This window comes from Nerophis ophidion, linkage group LG01 (genome assembly GCF_033978795.1).
Source record: "Nerophis ophidion isolate RoL-2023_Sa linkage group LG01, RoL_Noph_v1.0, whole genome shotgun sequence".
Taxonomy (NCBI): Eukaryota; Metazoa; Chordata; class Actinopteri; order Syngnathiformes; family Syngnathidae; genus Nerophis; species Nerophis ophidion.
In genome coordinates this window covers 34,269,030-34,289,677 of record NC_084611.1, presented here as the reverse complement: position 1 = coordinate 34,289,677, position 20,648 = coordinate 34,269,030, and the positions used below count along the sequence as shown (strand labels likewise).

At 39.4% G+C, this 20,648-nt stretch overlaps 1 protein-coding gene across 7 annotated transcripts in view; it reads left to right on the top strand.

The window, feature by feature from the left end:
• ccser1 (coiled-coil serine-rich protein 1) overlaps positions 1–20,648 on the top strand; it is a 338,436-nt gene that overhangs the window by 56,230 nt on the left and 261,558 nt on the right. For all 7 annotated transcript variants that reach the window (XM_061901105.1, XM_061901113.1, XM_061901121.1 and 4 more), the window contains one exon: positions 11,026–11,116. In XM_061901105.1, the coding sequence (XP_061757089.1) occupies positions 11,026–11,116 (91 nt within the window). The remainder of the gene's footprint in view (positions 1–11,025; positions 11,117–20,648) is intronic.

The following is a 20,648-nucleotide window of genomic DNA, read 5'->3' as shown; positions in this document are numbered from 1 at the left end:
AGAAAATATTACAGCTCTCCAAAAAGTGCACTTCTGCTGCCATTGGAACATACTAACTACACACACTTTGACACTAAGAACACCACAGTCATCAATCAACAATTATTCTTCCAAAAAAATAGTATGTCTGCTTTTTCAGGATCAAGTCTGACACTCTCTTCGCTAATCTTGTCGCCAGCGGTGGAAAAAAACACGTTCACTTGGTGTGGAACTAGCTTGGACACACAAGTGTGACAACATGCTCCTCCAGTCTGTATGTAAATCTTCTGGGGTCCATCAGTGTGGCCTCCTCCAGGAATGACTGCACGTCCTTGTCCTGGAGGGAAAAAGAGGGACAGACATAACATAGAATTAGGGGGGAAATTAGCTGAATGTGAGGACTACGGTGTCTGTTTTTAAGTCTTGAGCATATCAGTATGTGGAAATAAATGATGGAATGGATTAAGTAATGAAGTTAATCATTGTACTGATATGATCCAGTTTAAGAGGTTGTTCAAATTAATAGTGCTTACTAGGGGTGTAATGGTACACAAACATTTATTTTTGGTACGTACCTCGGTTTAGAGGTCACGGTTCGGTTCATTTTCAGTACAGTAAGAAAACAACAAAATATAAATTTTTTTGGGTTATTTATTTACCAAATTTGTAAACAATGGCTTTATCCTTTTAACATTGGGAACACTATAATAATTCTGCCCACGTTAATCCACATTAAACTGCCTCAAGTTGTTGCTTTGATTAAATAGAATGACAAAAACTTTCTTCCACATATAAAAAGTGCAACATTAAACAGTTTCAAGTCAACTCATCATGCTTAATTTATTACAACATTTGGGAAGCCTATAGTTGACTTCTATTATGTAGATGTTATATTTTTGTCAACATGTGATAGCAGGGACCCTGCCATTCTAAACTAGGCTGCTACATTACTAAGGATTAATCTAACTATAGCTGGAAAAAAATAGTACAATAACAATAGGAGAGACTATTCATCCCTGAACACCATGCATTTCATGTTAGTTCATTTAAAATAACAGACAGACAGGGCTTTGCTGCCCCTAACACACACACACACACGCACGCACGCACGCACACACACCCAGCAAAATGAGCTAACATTACGCTAAAAGCTAATTAGCCTTCACCTCAAGCCAGAACTGCAAGCGAGCTGACCTGCAGTTTAAGTTTCCAGAAGGGCAACAGGCTCATAGTGATGCTAGTAGTAGTTGTGACTGGGAAGTGTTTTTTATAATTTGGGGAGCGTACGATGTCCGCTGCTAAACACATATCTGCTCGACACCGAAGCATTGACAACGTGTGTTCTGAATACGCACTGCTGATTGGCTGTTACATCAGTCTGAATACCCACTGCTGATTGGCTTTGTATGTAACCAATCAGATGGTTGTGTGGGGGTGACAATGCTGGGTGCTCAGACAGAGGCTGAAAGCAGAGCAGCTTGTTAAAACTTTAGCTTACAAACTCGTTCGATACACCTCTGAACCGGATCGAAACCCCCGTACCGAAACGGCTCAATACAAATACACGTACCGTTACACCCGTAGTGCTTACAAAGTACAAAGAAGAATTATGAGAAATACTTTCAACTTTATTGAAAATAAGATATTATTCATCTAATATATACATAATGACTGAATTAACTACATATTACAAAAATGTTGTATATACTAATTCCCAGATGTTATTTTATTATAAAAAGGTCAGTAAATGATGTATATATTTGTAAACACTCTGAAGTGGGAAAGGGGTAGGATTAAATACGCTTTACTTCTTCCCACTCCTTTTCGGACATGATGCAAAATGAAAAGATAGGAAATTGTGATGTGTTATGCTGTAAGTGTGTTCATTCATGTAGGAAATAAACTACACTTGGGGGACGGCGTGGCACAGTGGGAGAGTGGCCGTGCGCAACCCGAGGGTCCATGGTTCAATCCCCACCTAGTACCAACCTCGTCACGTCTGTTGTGTCCTGGGAAAGACACTTCACCCTTGCTCCTGATAGGTGCTGGTTAGCGCCTTGCATGGCAGCTCCCTCCATCAGTGTGTGAATGAGTGTGTGAATGAGTAAATGTGGAAGTAGTGTCAAAGCGCTTTGAGTACCTTGAAGGTAGAAAAGCGCTATACAAGTACAACCCATTTATCATTTATCATTTAAAGAAAGAAAGAAAGCACTGGTTTATTAGACGGACCTGCAAACTCTGTAGTGGTGTAGGCTACAAGATACTGTTAACGTTATCAGACACATACAAAAAGGCTAACGTTAACGTTACCGTTAGCCACTGACTATGCGTAGGTAACATTAGTCTAGCTAACATTACTGCAGTCCTGGTTGACATAAGAGGTAACGTTATTTTGGCCTGAAGGCTACAAGTGAGCAAATATGGAAATTAACCGCCAACAGTTAACGTTAGTTACTCACCAGCACTATCACTGGAACTGGGGCTGCAGGTTGAAGCAGATGAAGAGGGGTGTGCTTCGTCATCTCTGTCGCTGCTTCTTCTCTTGTCCAAGACACGCCACGGTTCTCGAACGTTCAGATTTATGTACGGCCTGAACATGTTTCAACATGCTTGTTGTAATTCCCCCTTACATTAGAGCAAAGCCTGGCAATAATTGCATATTGTCGTATTCTCGTCGTATTTTTTCGTGAAATGAAGAAATGCCTTAAGGCGTTTTTTTCCGGTCCATTATTTTTGCAGCTTTCTGAATCAGCCGCCTAATGAATGAGCTACGTCATTTCCTGTGATGTCCCAAAGGGCATTTCCTGTGGGACGGGATTCCTTCCAAGGGATTGGAATAAAGGACCAACTCTTTTTCTTTACTATACCGGCCTCGATAATGTGAACTGGTTCTCAAAAAGGGATTCGAGTCCATAGAATCGGTTTCGAACATCATCCCTAATAGCCATAGCACACATCCCTCTTACATGTGTGTAAGAGAGAAACATCAAACATCAAAGAAAACAAAGGACATTAGAAGAGCAGAGCTGATGCAACCAGCCACTTCTACATACATCTATGAATAAAAAGTAAAAGAAACATATACACTGTGGTGGCCTCTGCGGTGTTCCACGCCATCGTCTGCTGGGGTGGAGAGAGCATGGCCAGAGACAGGAGCAGACCCAACAAAGCAACCAAGAGAGAGCCAACTCCACTCTCGGCCGCCATCCAACTCTCGGCCAGTGTCCAGTTTGCATGGATGAGCGAGGATACGTCCAAGGAGACTGAGGTGTCAAATACCTGCTCATTCAGCCAAGACACTGTGACACTTGTCCGTCCCAACGCCCAGTGCTAGTTCTGCAGCCCTGTCTCTTCATCCACATCTCCTCCAGTCTCTCCAAATGGACTCGGATGTGGCAGAGACCCAGCAGCTGGTCTCCATGGCCAAAAGGCTCCCGGGAGGCAGCTCCAGAAGTCCACAAAATAGCACAGCAGAAGTCACGGAAGTGCCACCCCTTGTCACACAGTCCCAAATGGTCCCGGACCAAAAAGAAAAAAAAAAAGACATTTATATATATATATATATATATATATATATATATATTAGGGCTGGGCAACGCTTACAAATTTTAATCAAAGTTAATCGCACTATTTCTCCGATTAATAGCGATTAACTGCATTGTATACGCAAAGCCCAATAATGAATTCAAAAGTAGTGTGTAGTGCACCTTTATTGGAATATTATTCCACATGAACAAAAGCGCCAAAACATTTGTTGTGCAAACACAATTTAAATCAGTCGTTGTTAAACAGTAGCATTAAATAGCATATTTTCTGAAAATCTACTCAAAAAATGTAAATACAAACATTTAAGCTTATTTCCACTGCCAGGGTATTTAAATTATCCTGTTTGTTATGGGAAATAAATATAATCTACATACAAATCTCTGAGCCACAATCATAACATCCGAACAGGCAATTTCTGAGGTAACAGCAGAAACATTTTTTTTATCAGGGATCTTATGTTTAAAAAACTTATATTATAGGTAGTGGGCTGTTTTAGGGAATTTTTGATCAAATTATCCGTAGTAGCAATATTAATAATGTTGTGTTTATTCTGCGTAGTGCACTTAAAATAATTATGACCATATCTAGGAATTGATATGATGGGAATTTTCCGATTGTTTGCTTGGTGCTTTGATAAACTGAACGCATATACATGGTACTATATTGTGATATTATGAGCCAGGGAAAAAAAGAACTACCCTACCCAGCATGCAACAGGAGTCACGAGCATGCGCGGTAGCCCGGTAAAGGTTGTGTCGCCATGACGGCATCTTGTATGTTGTGATATGCACGCTCTGAAAGCAAACGTTAAGAACTCAGCCAACACGCCTCGTCTGCATTATTCCTAAATAGACAGACAACACTGCTTCACAGGCCGTTGGATGTAGCCGGCAAAGTATTCCCATGCTAGTTAGCAGGTCTAGCAAGTACGCGTCATTCAGTCCAAAACGGCCCGATCTATCCACATCCAGAATTGTCTGGCGGTCGTAAGTGATCCCGGAGTGACCACGCTGTAAGCCAGCCATGAAATTTGCAGAATTGTCTGGTATTTTTGCCAAATGTTCCATCTTTAGCAAGAGCCCCTCGACGCCGAAGTACATCCGGGAGATGCCATCTTGTTAAGAAAAGGCGTTAACAAAATAAAAGCATGTAAACAACATACGCAAATGTGCGATAGAATAATTGTCGGCGTTAATAGATTGATGAGTTAACGCGTAATTAACGCATTAATTTGCCCACCCCTAATGTATATATATATATATATATATATATATATATATATATATAAAGACACATGAAAACAAGAGGTAAACAAATAGTGTGTGAATGTGAGTGAGAATGTTGTCTGTCTATCTGTGTTGGCCCTGCGATGAGTTGGCGACTTTTCCAGGGGTGTACACCGCCTTCCGCCCGATTGTAGCTGAAATAGGCACCAGGGCCCCCCGCGACCCCAAAAGGGAATAAGCGGTACAAAATGGATGAATGCATCAACACTGCCTGTAAAAGTGTTGTATGAAATTAAGCCAATTTGTCATTCTGTGTACTTTTCAAGCTGTATGCGAATTGCTACCTCAAGCCCTGCATTTACATTTCTATAGACATCGTAAGATCAGTGTAAACATGAGTAAACACAACCTATTAAGCTTCTCGCTTCCTCTCTCAATCCCCGATGTTGGCCTCGGCATTTCAGAGATGGAGCCAAGCCTCTAATGAGACCCGGGTCTAATATTACGTCCATTAGCGGGAGGATGATGTGCAACTCAAACGGCATAACCGAGGTAAAAAGGTGACTTCTCGCCCATTGAAAGTGCTGCGCTCCGAGGGGCACATCACAATGGCTAATTTAGCCTCAAATGATGTCTGTGTTACAGTATTGCACAGTGACGGCCTTAATTTCTTTTCCAAGAGCGTGCGGCTATTAACTTCAATGCCTGGAGTCAGAATGAAAATGTTCTGCTGGGAAAAACAGCTATATGATGTCACTTTGTCATACAGGGACAGCAGCTACTTCTAAATAAGCATTGCCTTGTAGTTATTCCTTCATGTTGTTGTTCAGAAAGTCCTTTTTCCACCCTCCTCCTCCTACTTTCTGTCTGCCGAGGCGTGGAAGCCAGCCTGTGTATAGGAGATCAATATGGGAATGAGGATGTTGCATTGTTTTAGTGCAAACAACAGTGATGAGAGCTGAACACGGTTGCTTATTGGATTTTCAGAGCTCCTCCATCCCGCTTTGATTTAGTTTTTTCTGCAAATGCAAGACTTTCAACAAGGTTTTTTGGGCCATACTTGGTAAACTGAAGTTACATCACACACTATAAAGATTTTATTATGCTACAGGAGATCTGGGCAAATCAAGGCCCGGGGGCCACATGCGGCCCATTAAGCTTTTCAGTCTGGCCCGCCGGACATTCCCAAATATTTTTTTTCGATCTTTAATCTTCCTCTTGTGTTAGATTTCTGTTACCATCGCTTATGTTAACGGGTCGGTTTTGACCCATGTCTTGAATCAGCTGTAAAATACACTAAAAACAAGGTGGCGACTTGTCCAGGGTGTACCCCGCCTTCCGCCCGATTGTAGATGAGATAGGCGCCAGCGCCCCCCGCGACCCCAAAAGGGAATAAGCGGTAGAAGATGGATGGGATGGACAATTATCTATCATTCAATTTGTTTCTCATCTCTTGGTTACCTTGTTAGGCTTCCTTATCCATGAAAATATTGGTTTTAATATTTTTGGTGTGGGCCCTCGGGCCTTTTTTTTGACAGTACACCCCTCGATTTCAATGACAAAAATAGTAAAATGAACCTCAAGAGAATCGTATAAATGAATAAAAGGTTGTTGTGCTACCTGACTATTACTGAGGGGTATTAGAACACATCTCTCAAATAAATTTGTTTTATTTGTTTTTTCATTTTAATAATTTTATACTGAATTGACCTCACATGTCTGGTCATGCCTGTCTTTGTTTGTTTTTGTACTGGATAACAAGGTAAAATGAGAATCCCCTAAAGTTCGTGGCGCAGTGGAAGAGTGGCCGTGCGCAACCCGAGGGTCCCTGGTTCAATCCCCCCCTAGTACCAACCTCGTCACGTCCGTTGTGTCCTGAGCAAGACACTTCACCCTTGCTCCTGATGGGTGCTGGTTAGCGCCTTGCATGGTAGCTCCCTCCATCAGTGTGTGAATGTGTGTGTGAATGGGTAAATGTGGAAGTAGTGTCAAAGCGCTTTGAGTACCTTGAAGTTAGAAAAGCGCTATACAAGTACAACTCATTTATCATTTATTTACATGATTGGGGGAGGAACTGGCTGTCAGTGTGTTCAGTTTTGGCTCTTATTATTGTTTGATAATCTTATTTTTATAACTGGGTTGAAACCGACCCAAACAACACCAAGGTCATAATTTCAACCAGAGCATTTTATAATTTAGTGAAAAAAAAAACATGTTTTGTTTTGTTGAAATAGAGGTTCCTGACAAAGTCAAAAAGCCTTGATGCAAAAAAATACATTTATGTGGTTCTTTCATGCGTTTAAAAACTAAAACGGGCCGGTGCCGACCCTAACACAAGACGAAGGTTAAGATGGAAAGTGTAGCTGCCATTATGATGTGCAGTGATGTTTTCAAATGACCATAAGTCTTGAACTATACAGCATATTTCAATAGTTGGAATCTACGCTTTTGCATGATATTTTAGTGACTAGTGTTGTCCTGATACCTATATTATTTTGGTACTTTTCGATTCTTTTCTGCATAAAGGGGACCAGAAAAAATTGCATTATTGGCATTATTTTAACAAAAAATCTTAGGGTGTGGTGGACTGGTACTTTTCAGAGGTGGTATGGTACCAAATATGATTCATTAGTATCGCGGTACTATACTATTACCCATATACCGTACAACCTTACTAGTGATATAGTAACAGATTAGAATAGAATAGAATAGAATGAACTTTATTGTCATTATATTTGCATATAACGAGATTAGAGACTCCAATTTAAGGTGCGGTAGTGGGAACAAATATGGGGTGAAATAAATGACATAAGAGGTAGAAAGGAAAAACTAACAATTGAAATAAACGGACTACTATCCAATAAAAATTAAAAGCAATCCTGTACAATATACAAAACACTATAGAAGTACAAAATACAAAATACTGTACAATATACAGAACAAGACAAGAGTACCGAAGTAATAAATAACAATCAGTGTCGGACGTATTGCACTCGAAGGGTAGTATTGCACAGTAGGGTATTAGGGCATGATATTGTATAGGAGTGAATTATTATTATTATTTTAAGTTAGAGACCGTGACTAGTGACTAGTGATATACTAGTTACTATGGTAATCTATTTAGTTACTATGGTAATCCAACTAGTTACTATGGTAATCTACGTCACAGCAGGTCAGACAAAACACCAAGCAGTGCGGGTGGGGAGCGTTTCCACAGAGTGTTTGCAGAGCGGCCAGCCTGAAATGCGGGTGTCAGGGACAGACGCGGAAGGAGATTCTTACAAGAAAGTTCTAAAGCTTAGTGATATATCACATATATCAGATTGTAGATGTTTTTTGTTTTTTACCCTTCACGTTCATATTTCGCTGTGTTTGTTGCATTTGGCTTGATTGTAAAATATGTCGATTGAGAGGGGGTGTGACGTTCATATGTTTTCAATATTCAGGGTTTTATCGTTCATAGAAAAAAATAAGGTGGTCTGTCATAACCTTTTTAGCACTCAATCAGACTTTATTGTGAAGTTTTGTATTATTTTTTTTCTCAAAATTTGGCCCCCGAGTCAAAATTGCCCAGGTTTGTGCTACAGCGTAGTCACTACGTCTTAATCCCGCCACAGGTCTTTGGCTTGGACTCGGCGTGTGACTTGCAAATTCTCTGCCAAAGTGCGAGGGGCAGTGTTTTGCTGAGAGTGAAAAGCTAGTTGTTAACTAGTTTACCATGAATTGATTAACCTGGACCCCGACTGAAACAAGTCGAAAAACTTATTCTGGTGTTAGCATTTAGTGGTCAATTGTACGGAATATGTACTGTACTGTGCAATCTACTAATACAAGTTTCAATCAATCAGCTATTCAGTTTACTGTGTAGTGGTGGTGGAAACAATATCGATACAGCAATTAGGGATGTAACGATAAACAGTATTAACGACACCTGTGTTAACGGTCAGTATTACCGTTTTGAATTCAGATACGAAACCCAAAAACTGTTTTTGTTATTTTCTGTTAGTTTTGGACTCTTTTAGTTACTATTTGACACCTCCTGAGTTTGGTTTGGTTGCCATGGCAGCTTATTGTTTTCACCTGCCTCTGGTGTTCCGGACGCTCACCTGTGTCTAATCACAGGCACTATTCACTTTTGCCAGTCAGTCGGCTTGGCGTCATTGTTCGATTCATGCCGTGTTCACGTAAGTTTTGTTACCTTGCCAAGTAAATCTTGTTAGTTTCACGCTACAGTTCCCTGAGTGTTCCAGGCCATAGTTTATGCTAAGTGTTTGCTTCCTGGTCTCGTCTCGTCTCGTCTTCTAGTCCATGCTAAGTATTCAGCTTCAAGTGCGATCGGCACCTTGTTCCTTCGCTTTGTTTTACGTTTTTTTGTGCCTCTTTGAGTTTTTGTTCAAGATTAAATCATGTCCCTACCTGCAAGTCCTGTCCGAAGTGATTCGTTTGCTTCCCGGGGGAACAAACCTCGCAGAAGCTGCGACCCACCCGTTGTGAAAAAAAAACAGTGAAGTTGGCACGTTGTGTAATTCGTAAATAAAAACAGAATTCAATTATTTGCAAATCCTTTTCAATTTATATTCAATTGAATAGACTGCAAAGACAATATATTTAATGTTCCAACTGAGAAATTTTATTGTATTGCAAATGATTATTAACTTAGAATTTAATGGCAGGAACACATTTAAAAAAAGTTGGTACAGGGGCATTTTTACCACTGTGTTACATGGCCTTTCCTTATAACGACACTCAGTAAACATTTTGGAAGTGAGGAGACTAACTTTTGAAGCCTTTAATGTGGAATTCTTTCCCATTCTTGCTTGATGTACAGCTTAAGTTGTTCAACAGTCAGGGGTCTCCGTTGTTGTATTTTAGGCTTCATATTGTGCCACACATTTTCAGTGGGAGACCGGTCTGGACTACAGGCAGGCCAGCCTAGTACGCATGCTCTTTTTCTATGAAGCCGCCTTGTTGTAAACACGTGGTTTGGCATTGTCTTGGTGAAATAAGCAGGGGCGTCCATGATAACGTTGCTTGGATGACAACATATGTTGCTCCAAAACCTGTATGTACCTTTCAGCATTAATGGTGCCTTCACCGATGTGTAAGTTACCCATCATGCCTTGGGCAATAACGCACCCCCATACCATCACAGATGCTGACTTTTGAACTTTGCTTCTAGAACAATCCGGAGGGTTTTTTTCCTCTTTGGTCCCGAGGACACAATGTCCACAGTTTCCAAAACAATTTGAGATGTGGACTCGTCAGACGACAGAACACTTTTACACTTGGTATCAGTCCATCTTTGATGATTTCGGGCCGAGCTAAGCCGGCGGCGTTTCTGGATGTTGTTGATAAATCGCTTTCGCTTTGCATAGTACAATTTTAACTTGCATTTCCAGATAGAAAGACAACATTCACACTCACATTCACACACTAGGGCCAATTTTTTTTTTAGCATATTTTCTTTTACTATGGCGTGTGTGTGAATGTGAGTGTGAATGATTTCTGTCTATCTGTGTTGGCCCTGCGATGAGGTGGCAACTTGTCCAGGGTGTACCCTGCCTTTCGTCCGAATGCAGCTGAGATAGGCTCCAGCACCTCAGAGACCCCGAACGGGACCTGTGGTAGAAATTGACTGGATGGATGGTTGTTTAAAACTGGAGCCTTTTTTACTGCATTAACCTTTCCTTCCATGACCGTTAGATGGCAGCATTGGCTTTTGTTTTTCTTTGAAACCAGCCACTTCATTCTTGCCGTCTGTAAATTATGCAAATAGATTTTTTTTTACAGTTTCAACATGAAATGGTATGCAGTTATGGAATAAATGGGCAGGGAAATGGCATTAATGACATCATTAGTTTGTCTTCCACTGTTTCCGCTAATGTTTTTTTGTTGGATGAATCACCGCTTCCCTTTTTATGTAACTTCTCATTGATCGTTTTAGCCCTTAGCTGGGTTCATTCATTCATCTGCTGTGAAGTCGTCATGCATCTGCCTTGTGTCTCAGACAGAAAGACGCTTCTGCAGCTACCTATAAAGATAACACTTGTGTTTGTGTTTTTCAATGGAATGGTATGACAAAAATCATTTAGTCGTTTCAGTGACTTGAGTCTCTTATTGAATGTATTTTTATCAGCAGGATTTGTCTCCTTGAGACGTTGCATAACATATGGGACTAATCCGTCTCCATCCCATATTGTATGATGACACTTAAATTATATTTATTTAAAATGTTTTATTTGAGATGTAAGTTGTCCTTTTTTTATGCTTCCAGGAGGTCCTAAACAATTTGGGCTCCTCTGAACTGGATGAAGATGATCTCATGTTGGATCTGGACCTGTCTGACGATCAGCGCCATCGTCACGGTAACGTATTATCGCATTTTTCTCGGGCCCCTCTGCACATATTTAGGCACACCTGCTCCACTACAGCTTCACTGCATCACACAGAGTTATTTATGATATTCTGGTGGCATGAGCCAACATGACGCGGGCATTCAAAAACATGTTGCTATACAGCAGGCCTGGGCAAATTTAGGCCCGGGGGCCACATGCGGCCCGTTGAGCTTTTCAATCTGGCCCACCGGACTCTCCCCCCAAATTTTTTTTTAGATTTTTAATATCGAAACTGTAGCTGCCATTATGATGTGCAGTGAGGTTTTCTAATGACCGTAAGTTTTCAACTATACAAAGTATTTCAATGGTTGGAATCTGTACTTTTGCATGATATACTAGTTACTATGGTAATCTAATTACCGTATTTTTCGGATTATAAATCGCACCGGCCGAAAATGCATAATAAAGAAGGAAAAAAACTTATATACGTCGCACTGGAGTATAAGTCACATTTTTGGGTGAAATTTATTTGATAAAATCCAACACCAAGAATAGACATTTGAAACCTATTTAAAATAAATAAAGAATAGTGAACAACAGGCTGAATAAGTGTACGTTACATGACGCATAAATAACCAACTGAGAAGGTGCCTGGTATGTTAACATAACATATTATGGTAAGAGTCATACAAATAATTAGAACATATAGAACATGCTATACGTTTACCAAACAATCTGTCACTCCTAATTGATAAATCCCATGAAATCTTCTTCCTCGATGTCGCTTCTACACAACTCTGCCAACTCAGAAGGTATGCGCCGCTTCCTCTTGTCGTTTTCTGCTGCATATTTCACTACGTCCAGCTTGTAATCTGCAGTACATGATTTCCTTTTCGGTCCAATTTTTGTTCAGCCCTTCTCAGTTTTTATAAGTTACCGCCAACGTTGAAATGATCCATTTTAATTGCTAGGGCCGTAGCATACTGTATATCATCAGGCAGACGATACAAGAGCCTGAAATCCAGGACTACGAGACTGACAAACAGTTTCTACCCACAGGCCATCAGGCTTGTAAATGCTAGCTCCCCCCAGTTTTTACGTTTGTCTTTTTGAACAAAAGACAGCTACCTTGACCACCCCTGAACTGTGAACCATCATTGTTGACATTTTTTACCTTTGATCATTAAAGACACTTTAACTGCTACTGTGACCAAAGGTCACATCCAATGTGCAATAATGTTATGTTAATTACTGTGCCTTGTATGTACATTTTTATTTATATGATTTATTTTTTATTTTTAGCTAAGTACCGTGTGACTTGTTGAAGGGTGGACTAGCAAAGTAAGATTTTCATTGTACGGCAAACTGTGTTTAACTGTGCATATGACAATGAATCTCTTGAATCTTGAATATAGCATATAGCAGTTAGCATCCCATGACCCACAATGCACTTCTGCCATAACCCTCCCCCACCGAATTCTTATTGGTTGACGTGTGTGTGACGATTGCTGACATTTTCTTCGTCTCTCCCGCGAATGAGATAAATAATATCATATCTTACGGTAATGTGTTAATAATTTCACTCATAAGTCGCTCTCGAGTATATGTTGCACCCCCGGACAAACTATGAAAAAAACTGCGACTTAAAATCCAAAAAATACGATAGTTACTATGGTCATCTAATTAGTTACTATGGTCATCTACGTCACAGCAGCTCAGACGAGGCACAAAGCAGTGTGGGCGGGAAGTGTTTCCACAAGGAGATTTTCACAACAAAGTGTCTAAAGCTTAGTGATATATAGAATAGAAAAGAAAGTACTTTATTGATCCCCAGGGGGAATTCAGCAAATATAAGATATATCAGATTGTAGATCGGTTTATTTTGTACCCTTCGCGTTCATATTTCACTGTTTGTTGCATTTTTGTTGCGTTTCACTTGATTGTAAAATATGTCGATTGAAAGGGGGTGTGTCATTCATTTTTATTGTCTATAGTCAGTGATTTAAATTAGGGCTATATAAATAAACATTGATTTATCGTTCTTGGAAAATTTTTAAAATTCTATTCCGTTTTTTTAAGGCGGTTTGTCATAACATTTTTAGCATTCAATCCGACATTATTGTGAGGTTTTGTATTAGTGTTCCTAAAAATAGATATACCCGGCCCCCAGACACATTTTTTCTTCAAAATGTGGCCCCCGAGTCAAAATAATTTCCCAGGCCTGCTCTACAGTCTTGTTTATCACTGTTAACTGGTTCCGGACACGATCGCGAAAAACACATTTCCATGTAGGAATAATTCATTATAAATTAAATACTTAAATAACTACAGCAAACACTCACTCCTGTTAATTACCTCCTAAATAGTTACATCATGAGAGCCCTCCAGACATGAGAAATACTCTTTAATCTAGTTTACACTCTTTTAATCCAATATAGTAATGCTGATTAATGCTCAACCAATCAGTGGCCACGAGGCTGATTGGTGTGTGCTCTGATTGGTTTGGTCTCCTTCACTGTAGTATTGATATTTGTAGTTTATAGTGTTTGCTTGGGCGGTATAGCTCGGTTTGTTCGTAGAGTGGCCGTGCCAGATACTTAAGGGTTCCAGGTTTGAGTCCCGATTTCGCCATCTCCGTCACTGCAGTTGTGTCCTTGGGCAAGACACTTTACCCACCTTCTCCCAGTGCCACCCACACTGGTTTAAATGTAACTTAGATATTGGGTTTCACTATGTAAAGTGCTTTGAGTCACTAGAGAAAAAGCGCTATATAAATATAATTCACTTCTAGAGTGTCTGCCCTGAGATCGGTAGGTTGTGATTTCAAACCCCTGCCGAGTCATACCAAAGACTATAAAAATGGGACCCATTACCTCCCTGCTTGGCACTCAGCATCAAGGGTTGGAATTGGGGGTTAAATCACCAAAAATTATTCCCGGGTGCGGCACTGCAGCTGCCCACTGCTCTCATCTTTTTTTTTTTTTTTTTTTTTTTTTTACTTTCTATTCGACTCCTTTTACCATATTGCTTTTGCACTATTTTGTTTAGCGCATTCATCGTTTATGTTCTTGGTCTATTTTTTTTGTTTATGTTTTTTTTGCTCAATGCTTTTTAGCCTGTAAAGCACTTTGGTTCAATTTAAAAAATGTTGTGAATGTGCTATATAAATAAAGTCTCCTTGCCTTGAATTTATTAACGTTTACTCCGACTTAAACAAGTTGAAAAACTTATTCGGGTGTTACCATTTAGTGGTCAATTGTACGGAATATGTACTGAACTGTGCAATCTACTAATTAAAGTTTCAATCAATCAATCAATCAATTAATCAATCAATCAATCAATCAATCAATCAATCAATCAATGCCTTGCCTTGCCTCACCTCCCAGGGGGTATTTAAGAGGATGGGTCAAATGCAGAAGACAAATTTTACCAGACCAAGTGTGTGTGTGACAATCATTGGTACTTTAACTTTAACTTACTTGAAAATGCTTAATTTAGGCCCCAAAAATTGTAGCATATGTTTTAAAAAAATAGGAAAATCTGCGATGTAGTGAAGACGCATTATTTGAAGCGCAATGTGGCGAGGAATGACTGTATTGCTATATTAATGTTATTATTATTATCAATAAGTATCAATATTACTTATTGTTATCATTATCATTATTATTTTTTATCACTATTATTACAAATGATTCATTAACAATGTTCATAAATAATATAGTTCTTAGTAACAATATTCATCACAAAATATGACAATAATGAATTATTATAAGTAATTATTACTATTATTATAACAATACTATGATTGATAATTGTATGGCAAGAATATTATTTAATACAAATTCAAAACATTTTATATTATATTGTATATTAAATATGTATTTTAACTTTAAAAAAAATCACATTTTATTTAAAACATTTGTGTTATTTACTTTTTAGTTCTACATTTTTGTAGATGTTACGTCACAGCTCTTGCATTGGAGGAAGGTGTGCCTAATGAAATGGCTTCTGTTTTAATCCATCCCATCAAGTTCTGTTTTGCTCCCCTTTCCCTTCTTCTCACATCCATTTTGTTGCCTCTCGCTACTTCAATCTCACCGTGAACACTTCGAGTATTCAGCCCGAGTCTTTCAACATATGGCGCAGCAACTTTTGATATAGTTGCCTCATTTACAGCCTGTCACCTCCTCCCCCATCACCCCTTCCTCCTGACATACCTCACGCTTGAAAAATGATTATCAAGGCACAAGCGTTGCCTGCCGCAGGTGCTCTAAACCATGCCAAACGCAGAGGCAGCCTCGTTTATGTTTTTTTTTTTCTGTAACTTGTGAAAATATTACCGTAAATGAGTTTGTGCTTGTGAAAACACCTCACTTGCATGTGTTAACTGTCGCTGTTTAAAAAAAAAAAAAATCTTGGCAAAATATTAATGGCGCTATTTCTTAATAGTCAACTGGGTTGATTGGGGACATTTCTAATTACTACACTGGTTTAATCACTCGGTATTGAGGGGGGACAATTATATGATTTTATGATGCACAATGTGTTGCAAATATTAGCTTCATTTGCGTATACAGCGGAACGGGCAAATGTTCCAATATTTCTTGTATTTCCAACCTAAATACATGGGAGAAACTATTACAGTGGAACCTCAATTTACGATTGTTAGACATGTCCGATAATGGCTTTTTTGCTGATATCCGATATTGTCCAACTCTTAATTACCGATACGGATATTAACCGATCCCGATATATACAGTCGTGGAATTAACACGTTATTATGCCGAATTTTGTTGTGATACCCCGCTGGATGCATTAAACAATGTAACAAGGTTTCCCAAAATAAATCAACTCAAGTTATGGAAAACAATTAGAGATGTCCGATAATTTCGGACTGCCTATATTATCAGCCGATATTATAATAAAATGTAATATCGGAAATTATCGGTATCAGTTTCAAAATTAGCGGTATCTGTTTCAGAAAATAAAATTCATGTCTTTTTAAAATGCCGCCGTGTACACAGACGTAGGGGGAAATACAGAGCGCCAACAAACCTTAAAGGCACTGCCTCTGCGTGCCGGCGCAGTCACATAATATGTAAGGCTTTTCACACACCCAAGTGAATGCAAGTCATAATTGGTCAACAACCATACAGGTCACACTGAGGGTGGCCGTATAAACAACTTGAACACGGTTACAATTATACGCCACACTGTGAACCCACACCAAACAAGAATGACAAACACATTTCGGGAGAACATCCGCACCGTAACACAACATAAACACAACAGGACAAATACCCGGAACCCATTGCAGCACTAACTCTCCCGGTACACTACAATATACACCCCCCGCTACCCTCTACCCCCTACCTTAACCCTGCCCCCCTCAACCCCGCCCACCTCAATAACCTTGTGCTCTCTCAGGGAGAGCATGTCCCAAATTCCAAGCTGCTGTTTTGAGGCATGTTAAAAAAATAATGCAATTTGTGACTTCAACAATGAATATGGCAGTGCCATGATGGCATTTTTTTTCCATAACTTGAGTTGATTTATTTTGGAAAACCTTGTTACATTGTTTAATGCATCCAGCGGGGCATCACAACAAAATTAGGCATAATAATGTGTTAATTCCTCGACTGTATTTATCGTTATCGGTTGATATCGGTATTGGTAATTAAGGGTTGGACAATATCGGAATATCAGATATCGGCAAAAAAAAGCCATTATCGGACATCCCTAAAAAACTGCCAACATGGCACTGCCATATTTATTATTGAAGTCACAAAGTGCATTATTTTGTTTGACATGCCTCAAAACAGCATTTTGGAATTTGGCACATGCTCTCCCTGAGAGAGCATGAGAAGGTTGAGGTTGGCGTGTATATTGTAGTGTCCCGGAAGAGTTGGTGCTGCTAGGGGTTCTGGGTATTTGTCCTGTTATGTTACGATGCGGCTGTTCTCCCAAAATGTGTTTGTCATTCTTGTTTGGTGTGGGTTCACAGTGTGGCACATATTTGTAACAGTGTTAAAGTTGTTTATACGGCCACCCTCAGTGTGACATGTATGGCTGTTGACCAAGTATGCATCGCATTCACTTGTGTGTGTGAAAAGCCGTAGATATTGTGTGACTGGACCGGCACGCTCTGTACTTCTCCCTTTGTCCGTGTACCACTCCGTAAAGCGGTGTTTTATAAAGTCATACATTTTACTTTTTGAAACTGATACTGATAATTTACGATATCACATTTTAAAGCATTTAGCAGCCGATAATATCGGCAGTCCTTGGCCGTTTCAGCTACTTGAGGGTTCCAGGTTCGATCCCCGCTCCCGCCGTCCTATTCACTACCGTTGTGTCCTTGGGCAAGACATTTTACTCACCTGCTCTCAGTGCCACCCACACTGCTTTAAATGTAACTGAGATATTGGGTTTCATAATGTAAAAGTGCTTTGAGTCACTAGAGAAAAGGGCTATATAAATGCAATTCACTTCACTACTTTGCTTTACATTATTTCCTTAGGGGAAACATGTTATGTAATTATCCTTGTGTTAATGCACATGGCAGTATTAATAATAATAATAATTTAATAGAGAAAGTATTTGTAACTGCTTACACTGTAGTGAGGCATGCAGGGTCCATTGTGAGCGCTAATAAAAGAACCAAATATATGGTTTCTCTCACCAATTTATCGGGCACAGTCTGAACAGAAAGTTAATATAATCTCAGAGGGCTCTGGCTGAAGTAGCGCCAGCAAAGGTACAAATATGACTAATGCACCCCTAAAAGACAGACACACACACACACACACACACACACACACACGCACACAGAGGCTTACATTCTTAGTCATTGACCCGAATGGTTTGCAGACTGTAGTATGAAATCACACACACACACACACACACACACACACACACACACACACACACACACACACACACACACACACACACACACACACACACACACACACACACACACACACACACACACACACACACACACACACACACAGAGGCTTGCATGCTTAGTCATTGACCCTAATGGTTCTGCAGACTGTAGTATGAAATTAAGCGTTTGATGAATTATTGCTATAAAGTTGAGAGTTTGTGCAGGCGCTTCAAGCGTAAGATTCCTCTGTGCACATTTAGGCACTCTGCTGTGTGAGCCTAGCAGATGCACAAATCTGCTGCATACGGCACATACAGCACACACACTATAGATACACATGGCGTCCCAAGTCGCCACAGACGTGCAATAGTGCATTTCTTTCTTGTCCCCCCCTACCACATCTCCCAGGTGGCTTGTTGGAGTCTGTTATTAAAGAGTAGGCAGTTTTATTGCAATTTGTAACCAATGGCTTGCAGTGGCTGTGTTCCCCCCTCTCCAATGTACCTGGTTGTGCGCACAATCAGATAGGGACACTTGGATGATAAGGGGATATGAATGCACATACAGAACCGTAGAAGTGATGCATTGTGGGATTTGTTGCAAGGTTTTATCCACACATTTACAATGTACAGTGTTACTGCAAAGTGTATGCAGTGCTTCCCTTACATTAATTTATCTCACAATTCAAATAGGACCTCCACATAAAGATTTGGAGTCCGTTTTTGGCTTGTCGGCCCTCGCTCACCAACACATTATAATGGGACTGTTTGTGTTTTTTTCTCGTTTCAACTCTGCGGTAGATGGCATCATCAACTTCACAAACACTTGAGTTTTGTGTCTTTGCTGATTCTGCAACTTGCAGGACTTTGGGTCTAATGTTGCAGCACTGATGTCGCAATTTTGTGGGTACTCCGCGTAAAACAGGCCTGGGGGATTATTTTGACTCGGGGGCCAAATTTTGAGAAAAAAATGAGTCTGGGGGCCGGTGTATCTATTATCAATCAATCAATCAATCAATCAATGTTTATTTATATAGCCCTAAATCACAAGTGTCTCAAAGGGCTGCAAAAACCACAACGACATCCTCGGTACAGAGCCCACATAAAGACAAGGAAAAACTCACCCCAGTGGGACGTCGGTGAAAGTGACTATGAGAAACTTTGGAGAGGACCACATATGCGGGCAACCCCCCCACGCCCAGGTGAATTTTATGTCTATATATATATATATATATATATTTATATATATATATATATATATATATATATATATATATATATATATATATATATGTATATATATACAGTTGGGCAAAAAAGTATTTAGTCAGCCACCGATTGTGCAAGTTCTCCCTCTTAAAATGATGACAGAAGTCTGTAATTTTCATCATAGGTACACTTCAAATGTGAGAGACAGAATGTGAAAAAAAAATGCAGGAATTCACATTATAGGAATTTTAAAGAATTTATTTGTAAATTATGGTGGAAAATAAATATTTGGTCAACCATTCAAAGCTCTCACTGATGGAAGGAGGTTTTGGCTCAAAATCTCATGATACATGGCCCCATTCATTCTTTCCTTAACACGGATCAATCGTCCTGTCCTCTTAGCAGAAAAACAGCCCCAAAGCATGCACCCCCATGCTTCACAGTAGGTGTGGTGTTCTTGGGATGCAACTTAGTATTCTTCTTCCTCCAAACACGACAAGTTGAGTTTATACCAAAAAGTTCTATTTGGACATTCTCCCAATCCTCTGCTGTATCATCCATGTATCCATTTTCGTATGAAATCAACTCGTCGTGTTTGGAGGAAGAAGAATACTGAGTTGCATCCCAAGAACACCATACCTACTGTGAAGCATGGAGGTGGAAACATCATGCTTTGGGTCTGTTTTTCTGCTAAGGGGACAGGACGATTGATGTGTGTTAAGAAAATAATTAATGGGGCCATATATCATGAGATTTTGAGCAAAAACCTCCTTCCATCAGTGAGAGCTTTGAATGGTTGACCAAATGTTTATTTTCCACCATAATTTACAAATACATTCTTTAAAATTCCTAAAATTTGAATTCCTGGATTTTTTTCCACATTCTGTCTCTCACAGTTGAAGTGTACCTATGATGAAAATTACAGACCTCTGTCATTATTTTAAGTGGGAGAACTTGCACAATCGGTGGCTGACTAAATACTTTTTTGCCCCACTGTATACAATATATATATATATATATATACATATATACATATATATATATATATATATATATATATATATGTATGTATGTATATATATGTATGTATATATATATATATATATATATATATATATATATATATATATATATATATATATATATATATATATATATATATATATGTATATATATATATATATATATATATATATGGTGCATATAGCTGCCTAAGATTATTTCCATTGCATGTCAGCGGTTTGTTGTAGTTCAACTCATTAAGGCTCATCAAATCTCCAGTATCCAATACCCATCTGCTGGTTAAGGGGTGCAATTACATGGAAAAAATATGTTCTTGTTTTTCAATGTGCAATAACAAAATTCATTTGGTTTTCATGGAAAAAGCATAGTGATATACCAGGATTACAGTCTGTTTAAAAAAATAGCAGTTATGATGGGATCAATGGAGCTAAAAACGTTT